Genomic DNA, 26,156 nt, shown 5'->3' on the forward strand with positions numbered 1-26,156 from the left:
CTTATCAAATTGAAAGCTCTCAGTGACACCTCTACCCACTTTCCTCTCCCCCTCAGATAATTGCAATCGGTTGTGATAAGAATGAGCATATCGTTTTGATAATACATATTATACTTTTTAGTACGTCATTACAAGCTGGAACGTAATGGGGAATATCATATTGTTCGGTAACTTGTCGTGGTGAAAAAAACAAAAATAAAAAAGATACAATAGATCAAAATCGGTCCTGTTAATTCAGAGATTATATAGATGGGATTACAAAGTTACAAATTGTCAATTAATAACACACTACCTCTGTGTACAAAACTAGCATTATATGTCGATAACCTTTGGAGATATCTTTTAACAAAGTTAGCTAATACAAAGGCCTATTGATATGATATTAATTAGAACAACCTATTGTAGACCATGTCGGCTAATGCAAGCGATTGTATATTTGACAAATTGATTTTACCTATGTTGTGTAAACGAAGTTAGATTATCTTGACTATGAACTTGCCACTTTTTGTACGATTGTCTCAAAATGATATAGTGTAATCAGACTTACCAAATGGTGGGTAGAGGAGACCAGATAGGCAGTAGCTCCATGGAAAATTCTATTTTGGTAGGTACCTAGCTGCATCCTGTTAGACTGGAAGCCGACCCCAAAATTAAGGAAAAGACTAGGTAGGTCATGATTTCTCAACAAGTTTCATCCTAATCGAAGACCGGGAAGTGGGTGAAATTAAGATTCCAAGATTTTCTTACATACATAGTTACAAGTGAAGCTAATAACTAATAAGCGTGTTAATATTGGTAGACCTTTCATATGGTCCTCACAAAACGTCATCTAGATAGAAATATGGTGATGAGCTACCAAAGTGGTAGACCCTGTATTTTTGAAAATTATGTACCTAACTGTGTTACTACAGCGTTGTTTAGTAAATAGGCTAGCTGTTTGATTAAAAGGCTATTTAAACCAATTGGCAGTGACTCTAATAATGGCTTAATTATTTTATTTCCTTACTCAATTTAATCTATTTTTATGTGACCGATTATTTTGACCAAGTCTGTAGTTTTTGTGTGTGAACTATCCTGATCTAATTCGAGTGAATTATGGTGTTTCATGTATGGGATCTTACGGTTCATTAGCCAAAATAGATAATAGATACATTACTGTTAAAGCTTCTTATATATTAAGTGAAATACCAAGATATATAAATATCATACTAATCATTATATTTAAATGGGAATGTATCTCTGACTGTCTTTTGGACTTTCACGCCAGAATTGCTGAACCTTTTGAAATGAAATTTGGTACACAAGTAGTAAGAGCCGATACTCGGCTAGGAGGGCATCATCATCGTCATCAGTACCTAAGAGCCTGAGTAAAGACAATGGTTACCTTTCTTTATTCGAGATGAAACTGCGAGGAGCAGCTAGTATGAAATAAGTAAACAACGATTTTGATGAAACTTAATATTAGCTTAAATATTACATTAGAAGAACATAAAGACCAGGTATTTATATACAGATTCTGGACGCGTATTTATGAAGTCATTAACTTATTTATTACTTAGGTAAGTCACGCATACATATTTATAACTTAAATAATGTTTAAACTGTTGCTATGTAACTAAGAACAGCCTTCATTCGTCCAAAAACAATCACATCGGTACAATTAGAAATAAAGAAAAAAACAAACCTCTATTTTTCGAAAATCGACCTTACGGTCATAAAAATAAGGTGAACTTTTAAAAGTAATGTCTATGTCTGCAATACTCATTAACATCTCTATCAATAGTCAAAGAAGAATGAACCTTGACTAAGTAACATAAGGCTTATATTGCTTTGTGTTGGTTTAACCGAACAATTGGATCATCTTTTAAACTTGCTTGCTGAAAGGAAACAGGCATAAGTGATAATTTTAGATTTTTGAATTTGCAATTTTTTACAAAATTTTTAGATAGTTATTTGTATGGGGTTATTTATACCCAAAAAGTAGAAATGTACTGAGATCTATATCACCTGGATCCCATGAACGGTGATAGCTAGACAGTTAGAATTTGCACTGTGACATTTATTTCGCTATAACAATAAAAAAATCTATATTCCTAATCTGTCCTAATTAATGAATCTAAAAAGATACGATAAACGGAAGCTTAGGTTTTTTCTGATATCACTACATCCCACCAGAATATTTAGAATTCAACTCAAAACCATTTACCATTTCGACAAAACCGGATAAAAGCTCCAAAAATCTTATTCCATACATATCACTCTTTACCAAATGCTCAAAAGTTGAAAAAAATAAAAATAATTGATTCATGGTGCCACTCAAAAATACAACTTAACCCTCGACGATAAGGTGGAATTCATAATGTCTCAATATAAATTTAGGCCTTTCTGTCAACGTTTCATCAATGTCTACGCACATTCGAATTTGGACCTTAACGCTGTAGACTTAAGATGTTAATTCGGTTGATGTTTGAAAGACATAGGACGTTTTGACTTTGAATTATCAATTAGTGTGCGCGGACAAATTTATTCTGATTGGCTGCTGTCAAAATTCGAACAAGGCGGTTCTAATCGAGCGGAACGTGGTTTATATGGTTGTCTCTTTCGCACTGAAGATTTTGGGGTACTGTGAGTGAATGGTCTGATTTTGGTGAGGTTCTGTAGATTTTGTTTTTTTTATTATTATTTTACTTTTATGAAGTCATATTTGGTTGGTTGGTTTGTTTATTAATGAGACCACTTATTTTGGTGGATGCTTGATCAGGGCATTAGTTTTAAGTAGGTAATTAACATTAATTTGTTTTTGCTTTCCATAAGTTCCAAAAAAGTGTATTCCAACGTTTGATTGGGTCATTCGTCATCTCGACACACTTAACTCACCACGAATGATTGAACCTACTGATGTCCACACCCAATTTGTCAAGAAGGCAAGGCTACCTATGGGCTATTTTTTTCCAGGAATGCGAAGTTGTTCCCATAAAATGTGTATAAAACTGAGAGAAACTAGTGCACCCACTGATGATATATATCATGATGATATATGCCCTTTTTATTACCCACTACCGTTTAAAAGCCCGTTCCCATACAAAGGTACTATTGATAAGAAAAAGGCGCTCTTAATATATAGGTACCTATTACTCGATAAAACTTACCTATAAAAATAAAAAAAAACCTTAGCTATATCTATAACAACACTCACCATCAATTCCCACTCAATTAAAATAATATCAAACATAAAAAAAAAACTTAAAACCCGACAATTTGTCTAAAAACATTAAACTTCCGTCGACAGGTCGCGGGTTCGGTTCCCGGCGCGGAACTAATTGCGATGACTTGACACTGCAACCGGTTCTATGAGGCTATGGTTAGATTGTGAGAAAGTTATGTTTAACTTTTGGTTTTTGGTTATGGTTTAACCACGTGGTGGATGAGAAAATTAAATGAGAATGAGTCATAATCAAACTTTTAGTTTGTTTGTTTATTTGCTTGAACTCGCTAATCTCAGGAACTGCTGGTCGTAAATTCTATACGACTTAGGTAACCCATTTACCCTGCTGTGGCTGCTTCAGTGTTCGCGCAAGTTACCGCGGCCTGGTACGTATAGGGCTTAAGAAGGAACGTGATGGGTTTTAGTCAGTAAGAGTCTGACACTCCCTCACGCTGCACCCGCAGTAGGGGGTGTCATTTAATGACTTAAAGATATCCCATTTCTCAAAAAGGCCGTAGGATACTTTTTATCAGGGACGTAGGTGAAGTAGTTCCCAGGGACGTAGGTGAAACTTAATCATAATTAAGTACCTATAGTGGATCATCATCATCCTTCTGCTCCTAACATACCTTACTTTATTTGGGATCAGCGCAGCATGTCTATCTGTTGAAAAGTCTGGACATCTGAAGGCCAAGTTACATCTCAATTGATTTAGCTGTTTTAACCGTAACAAGCTAACTCACTTTAGCATTTTTCATCATTACCATCATTTTTATCTGCCAATTGCCGTGCACTACTCAATGTAGGTTTAATACAGATTTCTTAATAATAACTACGTAAACTTAGGCTTCACAATTAATATTTAGAATCCCAAAAATAAATCAGAACTACATAAAATCCCAATACCAATTCTCTGAACGGAAATTGGTGAGGGACCACATCTCCCCTCTCCCTGAGACGTGCGCGCGCGCATGTAACGAACACCTCGCAGACCGCAGCCACTTCCTTGGGAACTAGCTAGGTGGACGGACGTCTTTTTTGTTTTGTTAGAATGTTTGGTTTGTTAGTAATGAGAGGATTTGTTTGGGTTGCGGATTTAAGATGGTTATATTTTGGATTTTGATGTACAAAGGGTCCTTCTAGGTAGATAATATTAAGATATTTGATGTGACAAAAAGGTACATCAATTTCTAATGGAAGAGTTGTAAAGATTTGGCATGTATGTATTTTAATCAGAAAACCGAAGTAAAATGGTAATCCCAAATCCGTAGGCATAGCACCTCTTTTGATTTATGAAAAATCCACACAGTTGAACTCGTTTCCTGAAAAATTCTAGCCTAGAAACCTAACTAAAAGTTGTATGTTCTTCTCTCAGTTTCAATATATGTCTAGATACCGAATTTTATCAAAATCAGATTCACTGTTTTTCCTGTAAAAGTCTAAACAATAACTACGTATCGCAATTATAATGACTACTCTTAACGAAACACCTAATTGATTAATTAGGCACTTACTCATCAATCAAGAATGAGTTTATTTATAAATTCAATCGATTGATAAACCTCAAGTCAAACTTAAAAACATACCCGCAGGCGTCGCCGGGTAGAAACATCTGGTCGGAGTTTTTTTGTCATCGTTTTGTTACTTTTTAGGGTTCCGTAGCCAAAATGGCAAAAACGGAACCCTTATAGTTTCGTCATGTCCGTCTGTCCGTCTGTCCGTCTGTCCGTCTGTCCGTCTGTCCGTCTGTCACAGCCGATTTACTCGGAAACTATAAGTACTACAGTGATGAAATTTGATGGGAATATGTGTTGTATGAACCGCTACAAAAATATGACACTAAATAGTAAAAAAAAGAATTGGGGGTGGGGCCCCCCATACATGTAACTGAGGGATGAAATTTTTTTTTTCGATGTACATACCCGTGTGGGGTATCAATGGAAAGGTCTTTTAAAATGATATAAAGTTTTCTAAAAAACATTTTTCTTAAAGTGAACGGTTTTTGAGATATCAGCTCTCAAAGTCGTAAAAAGTATGTCCCCCCCCCTCTATTTTTATAACTACGGGGTATAAAATTCTAAAAAAAATAGAGGTGATGCATGCTAATTAACTCTTTCAACGATTTTTGGTTTGATCAAAGTATCTCTTATAGTTTTTGAGATAGGTTGATTTAACTGTAATTTACGGAACCCTTCGTGCACGAGTCCGACTCGCACTTGGCCGGTTTTTTGTAACAAGTTTCGCTTTCAATCGGCGCGTGAGCACTTTGCTGTTCACTTTTGTATGGCGTTTATTGAGATAAATCTGTTGAGATTCTTAGTAGCTATAGAGCTTGATTATAAGCAGTCGGTCTATGTACAACACTGGTAGTCAGATGCATACGGTTAGATTGGATCCTGAGTCCAAAATTGTTAGGAAAAGGCTAGACAGACAATTTGAACTTGGATGACTGTAAGTTAAGTTAGACTTTATAGGACTCACTCTTTGTAATTGTGTTTTTGACGTTTAATTAATTTTTGCTACGTCATAGTGCAAACGTGGCCCTGACATCAACGGCCTGGTCTTTTCCCATCCATATTAGGGTCGACTTCCAGTCTAAACAGTTGCAGCTCGAAAGACTGTCAATCTCCTTAACACTGTCTCCCGAACACTCCCTTTGTAAGAGTGAACCCCTAAATATAACCAAGATCCAAAATACCTCAATACAACCGAAGAGCCATTCATTGAAATTTCACTGTCGAACCACGTCTGCCACATAGCACGGTGAATGGGAGGTTTTTTGTCGTCAGTACACTTGACTAAATCGCTGTGAAATTAGTTGGGATGGACTGCCGCGTGTGCGCAGGGTGGGGTCGCAGTGAAGGCGGGGGTTAACGTGACAGCAATTTGGTGTATTCATTCTTATGTACTCTGTTAGTATGTATATAAATATGAATTACAACAATTTATACAGGCTTTTCACGAAAAAGTTGGTTTAAAAAACTATCTACTACATCGAATTGATAGTCTTCCGTCTTCATCAGTATCAGGCAGTCATTAAAATAAATAACGGAGTTCACAACCTCACTTTCAAAGTTTGATGCAATCTATTACATAACTTTCGATAGGCAGATAAAAACTTCTTTTTTAGTACTACCGAATTCGATAACTGATGTCAAAAGTCAGTTAATAAGAAATTCAATCAAAACTGAAATAACCAATATTAAAACGTAACAATAAAACAAAATTGCCTGATATTCCTACAATCCGCTTCGCTTATAAACTCGTCCCGCTCACCGCTACCACTCGAACCACACACCACTGATATTTATACTCACACACACAAACAAAACAACACCGTGTGAACAACATTACATCTGTGTGGGTATCATTGAAAAAACTGATCAATCCTTTACACTTTTTCCGTAATATCTTCGAGTTTGGAGACAGTTGGAAAAAGTTTCTTTTTAAATGTGTAGCTAGTATAGCTTAGACGCTTATTTCATTGATGATATTGTAGTCTCTTATGGAAAAGCTTCTATCAAATAACTGTAAATAGGTTTGCCTGAACTGACGTCGTTCAATGACTGACTTCAGGGTAGCTAAGTTGTTTTATAAGAACTGTATCTAGACACACGGCAGTGTGTCCGCCAAGTTCGAGCAAAAAAAGCGACACACCGGCCGTGGGTTATATTACACGAACCATTTCGGGCCAAATTCGACCCCCCTGTAACTCAAAATCTATTTTATTTACGCATATCAAATTTCTAGTATCTGTTGAGACCCCCTCACTTATCTAAAATACAAAATTTCATTAATATACCTATTGTAGGTCTTGAGATATTGACGTCAGAAAATCGCTATTTTTACTATACACTCACTGACTTATTCACTGATTCACTGATTCACTGATTCACTGACTCACTCATCAAAAACCTAGACCACTTCCAATGGTCGTATTGACTTGAAATTTGGCAAGGAGGTAGTTCTTTATGTCAAGGTAAAGGAAAAAATCTGAAAATGGCCAAGTGTGAGTCGGTTTCAAAATAATGAAGGTGTAAAATACCCAGTGTAAATTTATACCCCTAAGGAACTAAAACGAACTAAATTTATCTATATTTATATAATATATCTTCGAATGGTCGTACCGATCTGAAATTCGTTACAAAGGTTTGTATTTAGTCAAAGTAAAAATCTGAAAACTGCCAAGTGTGAGTCACTTTCGAAAATAACGAATGTGTAACTTTGATCCACGAACATAATATATGATAACATGTCATGTCAGTCAGTTGGTAAATCTAGTCCATTTAGTTAATCTAGTTCATTTCTTTGTAAGAAGCATAGTGCATATTTAAAAATCTGAAAGATAGTATAAATGAGACATTTACTTAACTAACTTAATCATAAGAAAAAAATAAAATTAACAGCCTTACAAAAATAAATGAAATCCCACCCAAAACAAAAATGTGAAAGACTGCCAAGTTCGATAATATGGGAATGCTTCGCCTATAAAAGAAGTGAGATCTGAATAAGTACCAAGTTCCATACACATACCTCAGTTAAAAATAGTTACTTTTTAATGATGATTACTTGGCAAGTTTTAATAGAAAATTAAATACTTGATTCATTGCGTTTAGTAGGTTTATAACAAGGTGTATGAAAACTTGCCAAGTAACATCATTAAAAAGTAACTATTTTTAACTGAGGTATGTGTATGGAACTTGGTACTTATTCAGATCTCACTTCTTTTATAGGCGAAGCATTCCCATATTATCGAACTTGGCAGTCTTTCACATTTTTGTTTTGGGTGGGTACTAACTAACTGTAACAAACAACACAAATAATCACTATTACCTATTGTATTATAGCCCTTTCAGCAATCTAGGAGTCATCAAGTGAGAAAATAATGTTTAGGCACTGTTTAGGTTATTTCCTACTAGTCGAGCCTGCACCATCTTCGAAAACATCATAGCTTACCTTAACCTGATATAATGGTCAAACACTTACCTACTACTTATAAGTAAAGAAAATACATTGACCAACTTTTAAAAAACCTCTTAAAAATATTTAACAAACAAAACATTCAAAGACCATTATTTAAGAAACCGTCCGTCTTTTGTTTTATTTAAATAAGTATTCAGTACCAGAATTATAAACAACCGTGATGATCAATTTCCCACTATGATATAAAACTTGCTATAATATTTAAACCGACGCATTTTATTTCAGTTAAACCTTGTTATTTTAAAGACAGACGTTTACGGATTAACTGTTTCATGCTTTTATTTAATATTGTTTATTTTGAGAAAGTATTCATAATCTTTCATCACGAGATTCTGAAGTTAAGTATATTTTAAGTAAAATTTATTTTTATCAATTTCTTGTAAACTATTCGGCCAATTTTGATGAAATTTGGCACAGAACTTGGCACTAGCTCAGTGCAAAATATAGGCTAAATAGCATAAATAATTTATCTCACAATACGAGTGAAATGGTCATACATAAATTGCTTCATAAATTCAACTGAAAAACGAATATTTCAACTGAAAACTCTCTATCAACGTGACAGGTGATAAGTCCATCTTTTTTCTAGTCTAGACAAAAAGTTAGACTGAAATCGAAGCGAGTCTAAGAAATTAAATGGAATTAGTTCTTTGAGAACATTTGTTACGAGTGCGGGGCGGTGGGAATGCAAATAGCTAGACTGAGTTGTTATAGACCTATGTATTTTTAGATAGTTCTTGACAAAAAAAAATATGGAATTTGTTGCTTGATGATAGGGCTTTAAAATGTGTCTATTACAAATGGAAATTATTATAGTGTAATTAAAAAAAGTTATCGGAAAAAAAAATACAAAACTCATAGGTAACATCTAAATTATTTTTTATAATTGTGTACTTATAAACTTTTCAGTGTGATACTGAGTTGTACCTAAACTCTTTTCAAACAAACAATCAAGCACACACAGACTCATTAAAAACTACTATAGGTATAACTCCTCCACCTTCATTTAGCAATATGTAGGTATACATATAAGTATAAACTAGATAGCGCACTCACCGTCTCCGCTCTGGTTGCTGCTGTGCGCGTGATACTGCTCATCTGTAAAGTCGTACTCTACGTCAGATCAGACACATCTGCTCTCAATAATAGTTTATCGAGGCTTTTAGAAAGACAGAAATAAAATAAAAATTAAAAAAAAAACGGCTGCAACAATGTACCTAAAACCTTCTCCAAAGTATGTTTATGTACTATGCATTAAAATCGGCGGATAAACAAACAAACATACATACGGGTATAATTGAGAACCTAAAACAGTTTTTGATTGACAGAAGAATTAAATGATAAATCAAGAATTCTATTGATGATTGAACCTAACAGTTGAAATTGACTATGAAGAAGTGATGTAGGTACTTCATTATTTCAATGAAAGATGATTTATCAAGGTAAAACACTGCTTCCAAAATGTTATTTTTTTTACTGATTAATTGGTTCTGCTAGGGAATCGAACCCCAAGTCTCAACATTACGGCATATTTCCATTTGGTTAAATGTTAGTTTTTTCGCTTAAATTTAGAATAGTAAAGAAAATTTCTGTTTACCATAGCTCTGCTCACCTCCGTTCCGATGGTCACTGCTCATCAACTCCTGGCTTTGTAAAGTTGGTGCATGAATCAGCACCTTCTGCTGAGGACTGTGAGGATCCAGTCCTTCCACCTCGAGGAGTGGGGCATGTGGCTCATAAGAATGGACTACCAACTGCGGAGCGTGGAGATCCATCCTTAACACATCACCCGTTAAGTCCAAAATTTTGGAAATTTTTCACAATTTTTTTTCCACACAAAAATTTATCACTATATTTTTTTAATTGTCCAAATGTTAATTTGTAATTTTTTTTTAAAGTTCAATGTTTTTTTTTGTTAATGTGGCACTGTGATTTTATCGTTGCTTCCAAAGTTCGATGTCACTTCTATACGTTTATAATTCTGTATTTTTTTTCTATTGGCACTAACTTTTGTGACTAAAACCTAGATTAGGAAAGTGTTAGGAGAATTATTTAGGAGTATTTTAGTATTTAGTTTTAACTGTTTGACACTGTTGTCACATTGTTACGTGGACCTATCGGCCTCACCGGAGTTTCTTGCGTATTTTCTGCCTTTTTATCATCTTTGTACCTGGAAAAAGAGGAAAATTGTATTAATAATTTGGAAAAATATATATTTTTTTAACTTAGGCTGTGCATTGTTTGGTTATTACTTAAATATTTTATTAAAAGTGTCTAAATTAATTGAACTGATACAAATATAATATGAAATAACTGACAAAAGTAGAATACATCACTTGATAAGTCATCATCAGCGGCCTAGCCTATTCCCAACTGTGTTAAGGGCGGTTTATTCGACTTCCTATCTGACCTTCTCAGCTCAGTTACTTCGGCAACCCAATACCCCCAGGTTAGACTGGTTGTCAGACTTACTGGCTTCTGATACTAAAAAAAATGACTCCATCTACAACAGTCATATTTTATGAGAGACTTAAATAAACCCCAATTTGACCTATCAAATGACATTATTATGTACATGACTAATTTCACCATCAACAACATACTTTCCCAACACAGCATTTTCCAACATTTATCGAAATATTCCATACAAAAAAAAAAAACTACTATAGCTACATAGCAAAACTACCGATTAACAGCACATACATATAAATCACTGTGCTTCCGTTTTGCAAATAAAATGTGTATCTCTATGTATTATTTAAAACGACGGCTTCGTGCCCGGGTTTGCTATTGTTTCGTTTCGTTAGGGAGGTGGGAAATGAGAGCGGGTGGATAAGGCACTGTCATAAAAATACTCAATATAAAGTCTAGAAAGTTGTGTCAGGTGTATTTGCAAATTTTATTTCTTATTGATTGAATGGCTATAGAATGTGTACCCTTTTCGCCCCACGTTTTCAGCTCACAAAAATAGTTATTCTGTCCCACTATAATTTAAATTTCTGTTTTTTGCCACTTTAGATGACAACAGCTTCAATAACTACTAATTCATATAGGTACACATGTCACAAGACAATTGAAGGACCTAAAATGATGGATGTATTCAAACATTATTATAAACCTTATAGTTGCAGTTACAAAACCAAATTTTTGTAGGATTTTTTTTGCGTGTCTTCCAAATGGACAAGCTGCTACTTATTTGCCACGTCCATTACCAACTCTGTTCAGTAATATTCATAGCTCTATGGTCCAACATGGCGGCTCGCGTTTCTCATTGCAAACGCTCCTACAGGATACCTTTTGTTGTAATACACTAATATTTTCACCGCGTTTGTTTCAATTTTAATATTCAAATGTTGGATTTCTTCTATTTTAGATATATTGTGGTATTTTGTTGGTTTCCGCATTCCTGTATAGGGAAGATATTAGTAGTGAAATATTGTATCTGCGTACTTGCATAGGTTTAAATAGTACCTTCATTATGTAAAAGGCAGGAGGATAAACATTATTCAGTTTTATAAGAAGATTTTAGTTTTAAGATTCATGTTTACCTATATAAAATAACCATTCTATATTGTTAAATAGTTTTTTCCAGAAAAAATATATATACCTACTTAAGCATATTCATTTATTCATGTAATTAAAATCTTTCTTTGTTTTAACCAGTTTCATTCCTTTCCCAAAATCGATTGTTTCGGGCACACTAGAATACAAAAAAAACATCAAAATTGAAATTATAGCATGGTGGTTAAAATAAACCAGTTTCTTAATTTAGGTATAACAACAGGTTTAGTGCTTAAAAATAAGGTTTCTGAAATTTATTTTGTATTTTCGTAACCCTCCTTTGATTTGTAAGAACGTGTGAGAATCTGACTCATTTCGTTTTTCTTTGTTCTGAAAACAGAAGGGTTCCAAGAAAGCATGTATGGTGTTTATTGCTATCATTTTGTATAATTAACCGACTTCCAAAAAATCTTTGTTTTAACATTTGAACTGAAATTTGAGTTTCTTGCCTGTTCTTCTTCATAGGAAACTACTTTTGAAATGGGCAAATAGAATCAAACTTATTTATATTTTTGGCAGTCGTATGTATATGCTGGTAAACAAAAATGGTAAATAAATGATTTGACATTGATCAGTCGTAGAAACTGAAATTCAAATTGCTTCATAGACTGCCAAACTAAGTAGGTATATGAAGAATTTATTATTATATTGACTTTAAAAAAATACATAGAAATACAGTCTAAAAAGATAAGAATATAAGCATACTTTATTGTCTAAACATATTTTTTTCTTAAAAAAAATATTTCATAAAATAATAATAATTTTCGAACCTACTGATCCCCAACTGGTTTAAACTTGAAGCGACGAGAAGGCAGTCTATCCGGCAGCCACAAAAAGGCGATGCGCGCGCGCAAGGCTATGGGAAATAATTTGACAATACAATACTGATACACATGTGGGTGTCGGTGGAGGGATGCGTCTGAAGATAGATAGATAATTTTAACGCATGGTAAAGTAGTATGTACTTAGTCCTTAATTAGAATCTCGTTATGTAATTGCAATTAAATAGGTGGTATGTATAATTATAATTGTGGTATTTGAGAACTAAATGAGGAAGCGCTTATCTACCTACTCGTCATACCCACATATGTATGTCGGGATTATTTAGTATTAAAAAAAATAAGTAATAAACCTTTTGCCGTCTTCAGACACAGGTCCAGCCATATGAGGTGCAAATCAAGATTACTTATGTATGTTACAAATTAAAATTACATACCTACATATTTACAAAAATAAAATAAGGGAGAGAGGGGACTAAAACTGTGTATCAAATGGTAAATAAATGAAGTATATACCATTTTAAAATACTAACAATTAAAAAGATTAGTTATTGAAATCATACCCATTTAACCGATCCAGCCAGACAGACATTATAACTTTTCATTTCTAGAATCAAAATGAAAATGACTAACTTGTAATCCTACCTATACATATTTTTGTTGTAAAAAATATTCTGATTTATAAGTTCAAAAAACCCAATCATTCATATCTCAAGACTGATCCCCACACCTCGTGTGTATCGTCACTTCCCACAATTTATTCACAGGTATCCGACGATACTTATCTCATGTACGAAGTTATTTATTTGCTTATGTTTTACCTAATGAATCATTTGATGACGTCAATCGAGGATTTTGATGGTTTATTTTGTGATAGAATTTATTTTTGGTAAATATTTCAGTCAGTTATTCCATATACCATAACCTTATCTACAAATGACTAACCCTTAATACCCTTGAAATTCTTATCTACTAATTTTACACAATATAAATGAGAAACTTACTCTATATACATATATAGAGAGAGATTGTCGAGATTTAACGCCAAAACTACTTAACTGATTTAAATTCAATTTTGTGCATAGACGGTTTTTAGCTAAGCTACCTTATACTCGATTGCGGGACGTAATTCCCTCAAAATGCTATTGCAAGCAGGTAACAGCTATAGTTAAGAAAATTTTTGACTTCACTTCTCTCTTATGGTCCTTCAAAAACGATCACAAAGTTCTTCCTAAGATAACATATTATTATATTCGTATATATTTTATCTGTAGAGGTGTCGACATGTCACGTTGTTTCCCACACAACAAATTGTCATTATTAACTTTTTATTTTAGCTGTGACTACCATTTGATTACATGTTGGGTTTTGTCAAGTTATTTTTGGACCTCCTAATTATTTTATAAGCTTTGATCGGTAATTTTTTCAGGTTGGTTAAAGATTTAGGTGTTAAAAGAAAAAGGAGTAAAATTGGATGCTAATGTGGGATAAAAATCATAGTTTTATTTCCAGGATAGAAAGGGAACTGGGTTATTAGACCAACTGGGGTAGAAAGAGTTACCGCGGCCCTGGTACACAAAGGGCTCCATAAGGAACATGGTGGGTTTCAATCAGTAAGAGTTTGAGACTACTTACTGAGATTTTTGATCTACAGCAGTAGAAGTCATCTAATGATTTCCTTAGGTAATGAATATTAGCATTTTTTCAAACTAAGTTGGGGTCGGCTTTCAGTCTAACATAATGTAGCTGAGTGTCAGCTGTTTACATGGACAGCTCATCAACCCAGTTACCTGTTCAAACCGACGCCCATAGTAAGACTGGTATCCAGATTTTCTTGCTTCTGCCTAACCGTAACGGCTGCCAAAGATGCTATAAATCAAGGCAATTTAACTTTGAATGACGTGGCATATGTGTTAATGTAAAATCTACAACACAAAATAAAATGACTCATAAAAATACGTGAAAATCCAATATGGCTGTCAAATATGGCGCCGAAATAATGAATGACGTATGCGCAAAAAACAGCGACATTGAACTGCTAGAATAATTGTTTAACACAACTAGACAAAGGTATATTTAATTATGAGTAGGGTGACAAGCTTTTATTTTGGATTTGAAAGGATATTTTTGCCCATAAACTGCATGGTGATAAAACAATGCGTTGATGAAGAAATTAAGTATATTAATAAAACACGGTCTTACTTAAAGATTTATAGGAATACCTTTTTTACATTTAAAAAAGAGGTTCTCAGTTTGACCTGTATGTGGGTGTGTATGTATGTGCGTGCATGATTATTTCACATTTGGCTGAATCGATTATGATGCGGTTTTCAGGATAGATCAGGCAAAAATTGAATATTAAAGTCGTTTTAAATTATCAGCTACCTGTTAGTAATGATTATGTAGTAAAGTTAAATAATGGTTTAAACCTTGCACTTTTCAGGTCCTTCTACTGTCTCTATATACTTATAAATCATATTCACCTACTAATAGGTTATTCGCTTTACGTCCGGACACGTTTAGCACTTATATACACTATACACCAATATACACATAAATCATTATGTATGTATACGTAAAACACCACATAGAAAACTGAAGGACATGTTGCGATAAAATCGCTAAACCGTTCTCGAAACTCGTCAGTCATTCGTCATGATGGGTTTTTTTGGTGCTTTGTTCCTAGTATATTTTAATTTAAAACTGTAGTTAAATTTCAGTAGGTAGTTTTAAGGATCTGAAAATACGAATTTAACGTTTTTGAAAAGATAAAGATCTATTTTTAATATTTAAACGTTCTGAAAAAACAATTTTACTATTATAGAGCAATTGTGTTTTCAGATGAAGCTTTATAACATAAGTGAAAAACAAGTTTAAGTGTTTGGTACATTTTGAATCAAGTGATTTATCTGTAATTATATGCTATACTAATATTATAAAGCTGAAGAGTTTGTTTATTTGTTTGAACGAGCTAATCTCCGAAAGTACTGGACCGATTTGAAAAATTCTTTCAGTGTTAGATAGCCCATTTATCGAGGAAGGCTATAGGCTACTTTTTATCCGGGTTCGTGCAGATAACCCACGGGACGCGGGTGAAACCGCTGGCAGAAGCTAGTTATATATAAGTACTATCTTTTCAAAAATTGTCTTCGTCAACCATAACTAGGAATAATTTACAGCAATTCCATTTACTATAACAATACCAATCAAATCGCTCCAATTTCTCTAAACCATTACTTAAACTCAACTTAAGTAACCCAAATACCCACTATTTCTAACGAAAAAAAAAATAGTAAGCAAATTATATTTTTCGCAATATCCCACCAATTATCATTGGAGCGAATCGTCAAAAAAATAAAGAATAAAAATATAAAAGTTGCCAGTTTAAAAATTACTTATTTTGTAAACAATGGTAATTTTCCGGTAGATTTGCTACGAACCCCTGCGTAAGCGCAGCCTAGCGAAAAAATGGTAGTAATTGGTTTACCCTTTACTACCATTTTTTGGATGGATTGTGTGAAAGTAGATATGGTAAGAAAGAATGTTACTTGTGAGATGACGGCAGATAGAAGCGTATGGAAGAAGAAAACATGCTGCGCCGACCCCAAATAAAATTGGGATAAGGGCAGGAGGATGATGATGATGATGAATTGGTTTACCCTTTGTTCTACTAGGGTTTCTCGATTTGTAGTCACTTTTTGTTTTTTTTTTAATGTGGTAAGCTGTTAAAGGGTGAAAGTTTGTGTATAAAAATGTATTTTTTTCAAATTAACTGATATATTTTTTTTAATCACTTAGTAATATGGTTTATTTTTACCATGCATATTATAATAAATTAAATAAAAAAATATGATTTTAGTTTCGTTTATTTTCATCGAATTTCCTAAGGGTTCTGAATAAACGGCTAAAACGGACAACAAACAGATAATATTTGAATAATAAAAATATCTGTGATTTTCTGATTCATATGTAAGTATTTACTATTTTAGCTAAACCGATTCTGATAAAATTCAACGTTCAAAAATCTATAAAACAAAATAATATTGTACTTCAAAGGCAAATAGTAACAAATTCCCACCTATTTAGAAGTTAATTGGTAATTTCCACCCTCGTACAAAATTATACCATTTACCGTATTTATTTTAAAGGGTAACCCTTAGATTCCTATGGTCACACCCTCTATATCGCGTGAGTATAAACGATTGCTATAATTAATAGGGGTGAGTTCAGAGTTCGATTCCCGTGTCGGTATTCAAATTTTTGTTTCCTGGATTTGCTAGTTTTTGAATAAATGATAAATTAAATGATGTCGTACTTAATGTAGGTTCGTAACTTTTCGGTGATGTATTGTTTCCATGTAATCATAATGATTTAGTTTTCTGTCTTTCTGTATTTTTGCCATACAAAGAAATACGGTTATAAGCTCTCATATTTTCTTTAGTTAGAGTATTTAATGAAGAAGTTTAAGTGTTAGTTTCTGTTGTAGTTGGTAGTTTCTATGTCAGTAAATAGTAGGTAATTTCAGGAACTGCTATATTGTTTTAAAAATTCACTGAGAGCTTAATTTTAAAGTAGAATTAAAACTACATAGTTTACCACAACTATATTTTATGGACAGACAAAAATTCGGAAGCCAAAACCGCTTTTTTTAGCGTAATTTCTTCTGACATAATCCCAATAAAAGTCAAAGTAAAAGCATTTTTCCTTTCAAACCCATGACATAACATTACATCATTGTAAAGGTGTTTCACACGGCCGCCCTAGACATTGCCGCGTGGGAACGCTCGTGTGAACTGGCACTTACATTGTGAATTTGTAGGTTAGTCTCGATAGCTTGTCTGTGGTCTGTTCGTGGAGAAGTTTGTGCATGTGTGTGTGACCTAGAAGTGATCTTGAACTTTGGTGTTACATAAAGTTTTGGTGTTTTACTTAGTATAGTTTAAAAGCGTTAAAATTGTTTAAACATTAGCATACTTAAATAGATACCTTATTTTCTATTAAAGCTTATATTAAAGTGAAATTCGTTGTCCCTAAATTATTCCCGCACCCAAATATGTACAAAAGTCCCTTCACAGACTCTAGATTCTCTGTGCACCAAATTTCATCGGTTCCTTATTTTTGGCATATTTGGAAAGCCCGACAGACTGCGTTACTTTGGCATTTATAATATTAGTAGGGAAATAATGTTTATTTATATTCTTTTGGAATCCTTTCTGTACGAATGGCTTAAAAAAAAAGACAGTAACAGAACCCGATTCCTAGTTAATACTACAACATAAAATTACCGAATCACCCAGACGTCCTACCTCACACCTATTCAACATCATCCAGACTAGTTTAAACCACCGCAATACAAATACAATAATACAAAGTAATACAATTCATTACAAGCCCGACAATACACTACAGACTGATTGAGGCACGTCAAGGCTATATCGTCATCACTGACGACTGCAGTTTCAAATCGCTACTAATTCAGCTGGTTATACATGGACTGAATTAGACAACCATACAGTCTTACCGAGGGGCAACGGGTGGACTTCTTAAATAGACAACCAGTCTTACCCGATACGTGTTGGGTTAGAAACGCACGTTGGTGGGTCCTGTCGGCTGTCATTGGAACATCTTTCGATCAATGGATGACAGAAAGTGTGTCAATGATACAAGGGGGTATTGGGTTGCCTGCCTAAGTAACTTTGTTAAGAGGGTCAGATAGGTAGTTGCAGCCGAGATATGGCCACGCAGATGACATGAACAAGATAAGCAATTCAGTCCATGTATCCTTGCCTTGCCTTTTTCCCAACCCAACTGGGTTGATTGGGTCACAATCTAACCTTATGCAGCTGAGTACCAGCTAGAAGTCAGACAAATCTGGCAACCAGTTTTAAAAAGGGTTGCCTGGCCTAGTGGGTTGAGAAACTCACATGCTGATAACATAGTTTGAGAAAATGCTGGGCAGATAAATAAAAGCCTCAAGTAGGCCGTCCTTTGACCCGTGTGTGTGTGTCTAGCCTTAGTTTCACCTTACAGCTATGACGTTACAGACATGAGTAAAAAACGGAAATAATGTTTTAAATGGTACCAATTTAGTTTCACTGGTTATGTGAAAATGTTCACTTATTACGTTAGTTGGTGTTTATGACGTCAAATGAAAATCTACTAGAATATGATTTTACTTTCAACAATTTTTTTATTAGATCGTACAGGACGGTACCTATTGATGTAACTGGAATCAGGAGGTCAAATAGTTATTCACTCAATAAAATGGTTTAATAACTTCCCTGTCCCATGAGTCATATGTGATACACACCGATTGTCTTACTATTGTGTCTGCTTCGTGGACAGTGAAGTGGTTAACCTGCATACTGTCGGAATATCTCCGCGCAACCCGGTTAAAAATAGCCTATACTCTCCTCAATAAATCTAACAAATATTTTTTCAAATCAGAGAAGTAGTTCTTGAGATTAGCGCGACCAAACAAACATAGTTTAATAATAACTAACTACATAGCACACTTTCTCTCCCCACAGATACAAATACTATCTTTAATATACTCAAATAGGTACATTTACATAACTTTTCCTCAGTTCACTGACACTCCTCATTTCTCCAACTGACATTTGACACAAACCCCTTAGCGTGATGTCAAAGATTATTTACCCGTGTAGATGGAAATGCATCCACAAACGGTTTCAACCCGTTAATTGCTACGGAGTCACCCCTCTGTTGTTTCTTCATATCGGAGTTTGTAACGTTTTAACCGACTTCCGAAGTAGACGTTGGGGTCAGGTGGCAACAGGTTCGTGTTATGAGGTCAGTTTGATGATGGGTGATCAAATTTTGTAAGATTTGAGAGTTCAGTTAGGAGAGATTGTCAGATATTTAAGTACTTTTAGACTATCTAAGGGGAAATTAGCTACTGATGCTTCGAGCATAGGCAGTTTTAAAGTATAATTGTGCATAATTTTTTGGAATATTGTGAAGGCATAGTAGCCGACTTCGGACAGGTAAAGCTTCTCGACAACATATTAACCTACATATGTAAGAACGAATCCGCAAGAAATAAAATGGCTCATCTCACAATTGCAAAGATATTTGGGGCGAACTGCACCAAAAGATAAATTTTGGTAACTATCTAGTAACAGTAAGAGGTCCCAAAAAACTGAAAATTTTCTCATCAAAATAAAGGAAACACCAAAAGGATAAACGCATCAACATCTTATTTCCTCAAGTAATAGGAAATCAATCAGAGTTTTTCTCTAAGCAGTAATTATTCAATCATCGGCAACGTTTTTGTCCTATTGTCTTATAATCACGTAGTTAATTGAGGTCAATGAACCCGTATTATTATGATGATGATACTGAGATGCCTATACTTTTTTTTCTTTTATAAATTGTTGTTGTGACACGCAAGATTTCTTCGTGATTTATCTCTCGTCTTTGTATTGTGATTGCACTTTTCATTGTTATCATCTATCTGCCTAGCCTTTTCCCAACTTTGTTAGGTGTGGTTTTCAGGGTAATCGGAGGCAGCGGAGTACCGGTGTTTTACATGTAGCAACTGCCCATCTTAACTCAGGGTATCCCAAGAACTTGATAAACCTAGGTAGGACTGGCCCGACTACCCGTCAGAAGCCAGAAAGTATGACAGACCAACCAGAGCAACAACTGCCAAAGATGCTTTAATGACAGGGGCCCACCAAATCAACGTGCCTTCCGAAATACTGCCGAACTCATCGTGACAAGACGGTCACCCATCTACGGAGCGATTGTACCAAGCGCTGCTTTACCTAATATGATCCATCCATCCGTGTCACTTAGCCTAGAGCCTCCATACCAACTTTTACCGACACTATTTAAATACCAAAAATATATCCTACAATTATAATATATCTTCGAACAACCATCCCTTAATGACCTCTCACCCCTAGTTCAGTAACCGAACGTCCGTTAAGACGGTATGATCTAAAAAATGAACTCAAATCGTAGGGGCGACTACCCTAAGGTCGTTACTCCCACCTGCCACACCTGACGCTAACGGACCTGCGCACGCGACGATTGCCGCCAAAACACGTTGGCGGGAAGTTTTGTGTGATTTATTGAGATGGTGCACTGGATTTGGAGTAGTGAGGAGAAGAAAGGAAAGAAGATACATATTTAAAAGTATACGATTTTGATTTCAGTGACATACTTAGAGAGTCTAAGTTTGTACATCCCTGATGCCTTTTTTTAAGGATGGTTGTCACACTTTCTATCGTCTGAGTGGGACTTATCGTAAGAATTTACAAAGTTCTACAGAGATCAACTATCTTTGTCCTGAATGTGCATTCCAAGTCAACAAATAGACTTGACTGCCAGGTGACAATAATTAAGCCATGCTATTTCTTAAAACATCACAAAGATTTTAGTTACCTACGTGCTAAACTTTCTGCTACCAGTATCCTGACGACACCTCTTCAATAATCTAAATAAAACTGTCTATCCTATACATTAGTAACCTATTTAATAACAATCTCCAAAACCATTCATAATCTTCATACAAAAAATCATCAAACATAAAGTCATTTATCACACCACATTCGCAATAAGTAAGAATTAAGTTAGAATTAATTAATTCTATCAATAAAACCAGGAACTAGTAGCTAACAAGCTAACAAGATTATCGGATGATATAATGAAAGGGATCACCTGTATCTTGCGCACGCGCCGCCCTTAGAAGGTAGGGCTGTGGTTAAGTGATTTATTTTTTGAGTTTTTAATCGGGGTTGGTAGTTGAGTAAGACTTTTGCTTTTATTCTTAAAAAAATATGTGTAGAGGTAATGTGTTTATTTTCTTAAAAAAAAACACTTTGAAAACGTTTAGGTATATGTTCATATATTTTTGTTATTTGGTTTAAATATTTTTACTTTTTCATATTTAGTACCTAATTTGTATTTTTTTTTAGATTGCATCTTCGTAACCGCATTTTCTGCTAGTTAAAGTAAGGTTTTGAAAATATTAATTAAAGCTGACTTTAAAAACTCATAAATTTTTCGCAAATAAAACAACAAATATGCAGTTTTTAAAAGGCAAATTTCAACGAAAATTCTTGTTAAAGCAATATTGCAGCAATAATTCAGGAAATAATATAAATTAGATGCAACACCTACATACCAACAAACCGTCATTTACATCGGTATGCAAATTATCCACAATTCCCACATAAATTGTGCACCTGTTGTTAAAACATTGAATATTTTAAATTTAAATTAACATTAACGCACAACCCTAGCGTGCAGGGAGGGGGCAAATGTAGTTTTTAGTGTCGGTGTTTATTTTAATTTTGAACTTTTGCTTTTTTGATTAACGCTTTTTGGAAAATACGTTTATCAATTGCTATTTAATGTACTTCTATGGAAAAATAAAAATAAAAAATGTGGTGAAAAGTTATTTTGTATATCCCATATAAGGTTATTTTTAAGTTTATGTAAATATGTGTCCATTTATTTATTTGCAAAATAAATAATAATCTAATATAAATTAGTAATAAACCCTAGTTTATTTTTTCTTAATTTTGAATATTTTTTTCCTCCTGTAACTACCTCTAGACACAGCAAATTATTTTAAAAAGTTCGTTTGTAAGCCCTTCTTAGTTCCCGACCTACCCCATTCTTGATACCTGAAAGTCCAGTAACAAGTCCAGTACATAGTAAATCTTTTTGAACCCCATTCAAGTCGCTTGACCTTTGAGGCCTCAAGCAAAAAATACCGCAACTCTTATAATTATTGCACTACGTCACGAGTTTAATATAGGGTTGGCAGTCAAAAACTTTTTAAAATAAAAGGCAATGTAAGGTAAATTATAGATATAGGTGATGATAAACAAATAATTAGGAATAAATGGGATTAATTAACTAAATAATTTATAAAGAATGTGAAAAATTGGGAAAGGTGAAGAAAAATGCGTGACTACAACGCTACATTTGTTGGCTTAGTAAATAAATTGTGTAAAAATAAATTATTCTTTTATCGGTTGAACTTTCAAGTTGGACATATTTTATAATAACTGTAAGGTCTTTAGTGTTACACCTTACAACTTATTTACACCCCTAAGTATATTTTTCGGTTTAAAGAAATTTATTTCTTATAAAAAACTTTACAGTTCATTTACAATAAGAAATAGATAATTACATTTCATAACATTATTTCATTTACCTCAGGCGCATGCTTTTAATTTTATGATATTTTTCACTATGCCTTAGCAATTTTTTTCATTGTGTTCCTAAATAAAAAATATTATGCCCTTCCTTAAAGTAATGGTCGCGTGACACCCCTACTAGGCTAGCAGGTGGGGTGCCACGTGCTACTCGTGATTTTTTTGCGCCACTAAATGTCAACGCTGGTCAACAGGTTCGATGCTCGCGGTAGGTCATAATAGTCATATGTGTAGGCAGGATTTTGAAGTGCTAAGTTTACTTTTGATCGTGAGAATTTGAGGACTTGACTAAAGGGGAAAGGGATTTTTTTTGAGATTTAAGATGTTGTTGGGGTATATTTTGATTTAAAGATCATATTGACATCATAGATATCATGATTGACTTCATCTATCATGATCGTCTATAGATCATGAGTAATTTAAGGAGCACCGGATTGGACACTTTTATTGCCCGAGCGATAAGACTCATTCAAGAACTTTTTTGTGCTTCTCAAGTACGAGTGTTCAGGTTATCAATGTAAATCTTCTAACTTGTATACAGTTTCTAAGCACATCTAGGACAATCATGACTAAGTAAAGGTGAAAGAAAACATATTGAGAAAAGCTAGATTTAGTCTGAAATCGCCAACCAGCATTGTGCAAGGGTGGTGATTAACGCTCACTCCATATCTGTATGAGATGAAGCCTGTGCCTTGCAGTGGGACAATACAAATGCTGATGATGATGATTATAATATTTTACTTCACTCAGCACACTATAAAAAGACTTTAAAATATTACAATGGAGCTTCCTAAATTATGATTATTGTATACCCGGATATATAACAATGACAGCCGTGACGATTATTCCTAAAATAATCCCCAAAAACACAACAGGTTGTTTTCTAAATATTCATAATATCTATTTAAAGGCATTAGACACATGTTCCAACGAACTTTTTACTTTTTTTCTGTGTCTATGGCACGTGCTTACCTATTATAAGGGGTGAAGTCATTTCCGATGACAATGATATGAAAATGTAGCATCCTGTATAATTTTGTAACGGTAGGGCGTTTGATAATTGTTGAATTGAAGTTTTTTTTTTTTTAAGATATATGATGATAATGATTTTGTAATAGATTCTATTGTTGTATTTGTTGCTTGATCTGTACATATGTTTTAAGTTTTCCAATCCACTTACTAAGGTACTTTTAGAAAGTTAAATATTATAAAAAAGTATTTTTATTTTTAATCGCAATAGGCGTAAGCAAGTCTTTACTGAAGGAATAATAGATTTATTATATAAATGAGTAATTTTATTAGGGTTACTTACCTATAGTAAATGATTGAATCATACTACCATTATACTTCGCCCGGATAAAAAGTGTTCTATTAAACTGTATCGGAATTTGTCTACCCTCACGTGAGCCATTTCGTGAAGCCGTTAAGGTGTGATAGAGTAACAAACATACAAAAATTCATATTTTAAAATGTGTAAATATAGAAGGAAACCACGAAAACCTAACTGATCTAAGTACTATATGCCACTATCGAACTAAACATTTTAACAGTTACTTACCTACAAAAAAAAACTAGGAACAGACCAATCTTCCGACTTCCTAGACACAAGAAACCAACTTACAACAACACCAATTATTTAAACCACAAACGACATTGAACCTTATTGGTCACGAAATAGAATCGACCAAGCAATTTCATTGACCGCACACACAAATTTGTTTCTCTTTACAGCTGCTACTGTCATTCTACAAGCAAATATGAACCTTATTTTCATAGCACTAAGGGTGGTTGAGTAATTTTAGTAGCTGTTATTACAAAGTTTGTTTTAACCACCTGATAGGAAATGCATTTGTGAAGTTTTTTTTTCTAGTAAACTGTCTTAGGGGTGTGTTTTTGTAATTGTAACGGAAGAAATATAGTGTTGGCACCTGTCGTCGCTTGCTTAGGGTTAAATGAACCCTAAGAGGTCAGTTGAGGACAGTGATAAGTGAACTTTTGAGGTCAAAAGGGGAAGATGTATGGCCGTTTCGTAATTAAAGAGAAATGTTTTTTCCTGTGATGTCTTGGGAAATGGTTTAGATGCTCACAGAATGACATTATAATCACAAATCTATTACGGAAAATTTTACATATTAAATATTCATTGTTTTCACAGTTATTTCAGGATACTGCGTTTCTCACACAACTTTGCATTTCTGAAGATAGCCATTTGACATGCGAGCGCAGTAGTGTTTTGGTCAGATTTTAATTTGAATATTGTAAAGTCCATTGACTCAAAATTTATAAATATTTACCAGTATATTAACTACTAAAAAAAATATCTAGAAGCAAAGCCAGTCAGAAATCCGGCCTACATCCTAACTGTAGTCTAGACTAAATTACAGTGATTGTCCTGGACAGTTACCTATCTTTCCGTCTGAGTACGGGACTAACAAATAGATTTAAGGGATAGATCTATTGTCTATACTGATACTAACATACTAGCTAATTCTCTTGGTTTGCCTGCATTTTGCAAACTGCTTCACATACTCGAATTTCGTTAAATCATCTGCTTTTTCTTTTCCTAAATATTTTGGGTCGGCTCTTCAAATTATTAATTAGATACAGTGACAGTTCCTAACAATTTCCATCAAAAGTTAAATATAACTATTTAAAATCGACTCCATCCAAAGGTTGTCTGTAAGAGATTGCTTTTGAGCGATAAGACCGCCTATTGTACTTACACGTATTTTTTTGTAATGTCCTTTTCTGTTTATTCTGGTGTACAATAAAGAATATTCTATTCTATTCTAAAAGTTAGGAATTTGTATTTTCAGTTGATCTCTCTCCGGTCGTGTTGGTTTGCCGTCCCAGCGAGCTATGAGAGTGAAGGAATAGTGAGTGCACAAATAATAAGCGTTTTGTGTCTGCGCAAATGCTTGTGCACTATAATATGTCTTGCGCAGGCAGCTAATCTCCGTATATGAGAACTGCAGCTGTAGACGATAATCAGCTAGGAGAACACCATCACTTGGCACGCAACATTGGATAGATACCTACTTATTGTTATCGACATGTGTCTATTTATCTGTGGAGGCTTGTCATTAGCGATATGATTATTGTATATTGTAAACTATTATTGTATTAGTCTGTAAGCCTTCTTAAAATAAAAAAATAAATAAATATAATAATAATCATATTTTCAGTAGAACTTTTTAACATGAAATTGGTTCAAAACAGTTATTCTTCGAATACGTGGATATCGGGATCGGGATATCAGGAGTATCATAAAGATGCGAGTAAGACCGCGGCACACAACCATTAAAACAATAAAAACAAAACCTAAAGAGTGCATATCACTAGACCACAAAACGTTTATTATTATAACTTTCAAAGTTGAAACCATTGGAGCTTAACTCCATAATAATAAGTGAAAGAAAGTCGCCTTCGGTA

At 34.1% G+C, this 26,156-nt stretch overlaps 1 protein-coding gene across 4 annotated transcripts in view; it reads right to left on the bottom strand.

The window, feature by feature from the left end:
- LOC110372673 (paired box protein Pax-5) overlaps nt 1–26,156 on the bottom strand; it is a 99,983-nt gene that overhangs the window by 57,315 nt on the left and 16,512 nt on the right. For 2 of the 4 annotated variants that reach the window (XM_064041820.1, XM_064041817.1), the window contains exons 2-3: nt 9,786–10,358; nt 9,245–9,301 (exon numbers count right to left, since the gene is read on the bottom strand). In XM_064041820.1, the coding sequence (XP_063897890.1) occupies nt 9,245–9,301; nt 9,786–9,963 (235 nt within the window). In that variant the 5' untranslated portion in view covers nt 9,964–10,358. The remainder of the gene's footprint in view (nt 1–9,244; nt 9,302–9,785; nt 10,359–26,156) is intronic. The other 2 variants (XM_064041818.1, XM_064041819.1) reach the window with 2 other exon arrangements.

This window comes from Helicoverpa armigera, chromosome 26, assembly GCF_030705265.1.
Source record: "Helicoverpa armigera isolate CAAS_96S chromosome 26, ASM3070526v1, whole genome shotgun sequence".
In the NCBI taxonomy this organism is placed as follows: Eukaryota; Metazoa; Arthropoda; class Insecta; order Lepidoptera; family Noctuidae; genus Helicoverpa; species Helicoverpa armigera.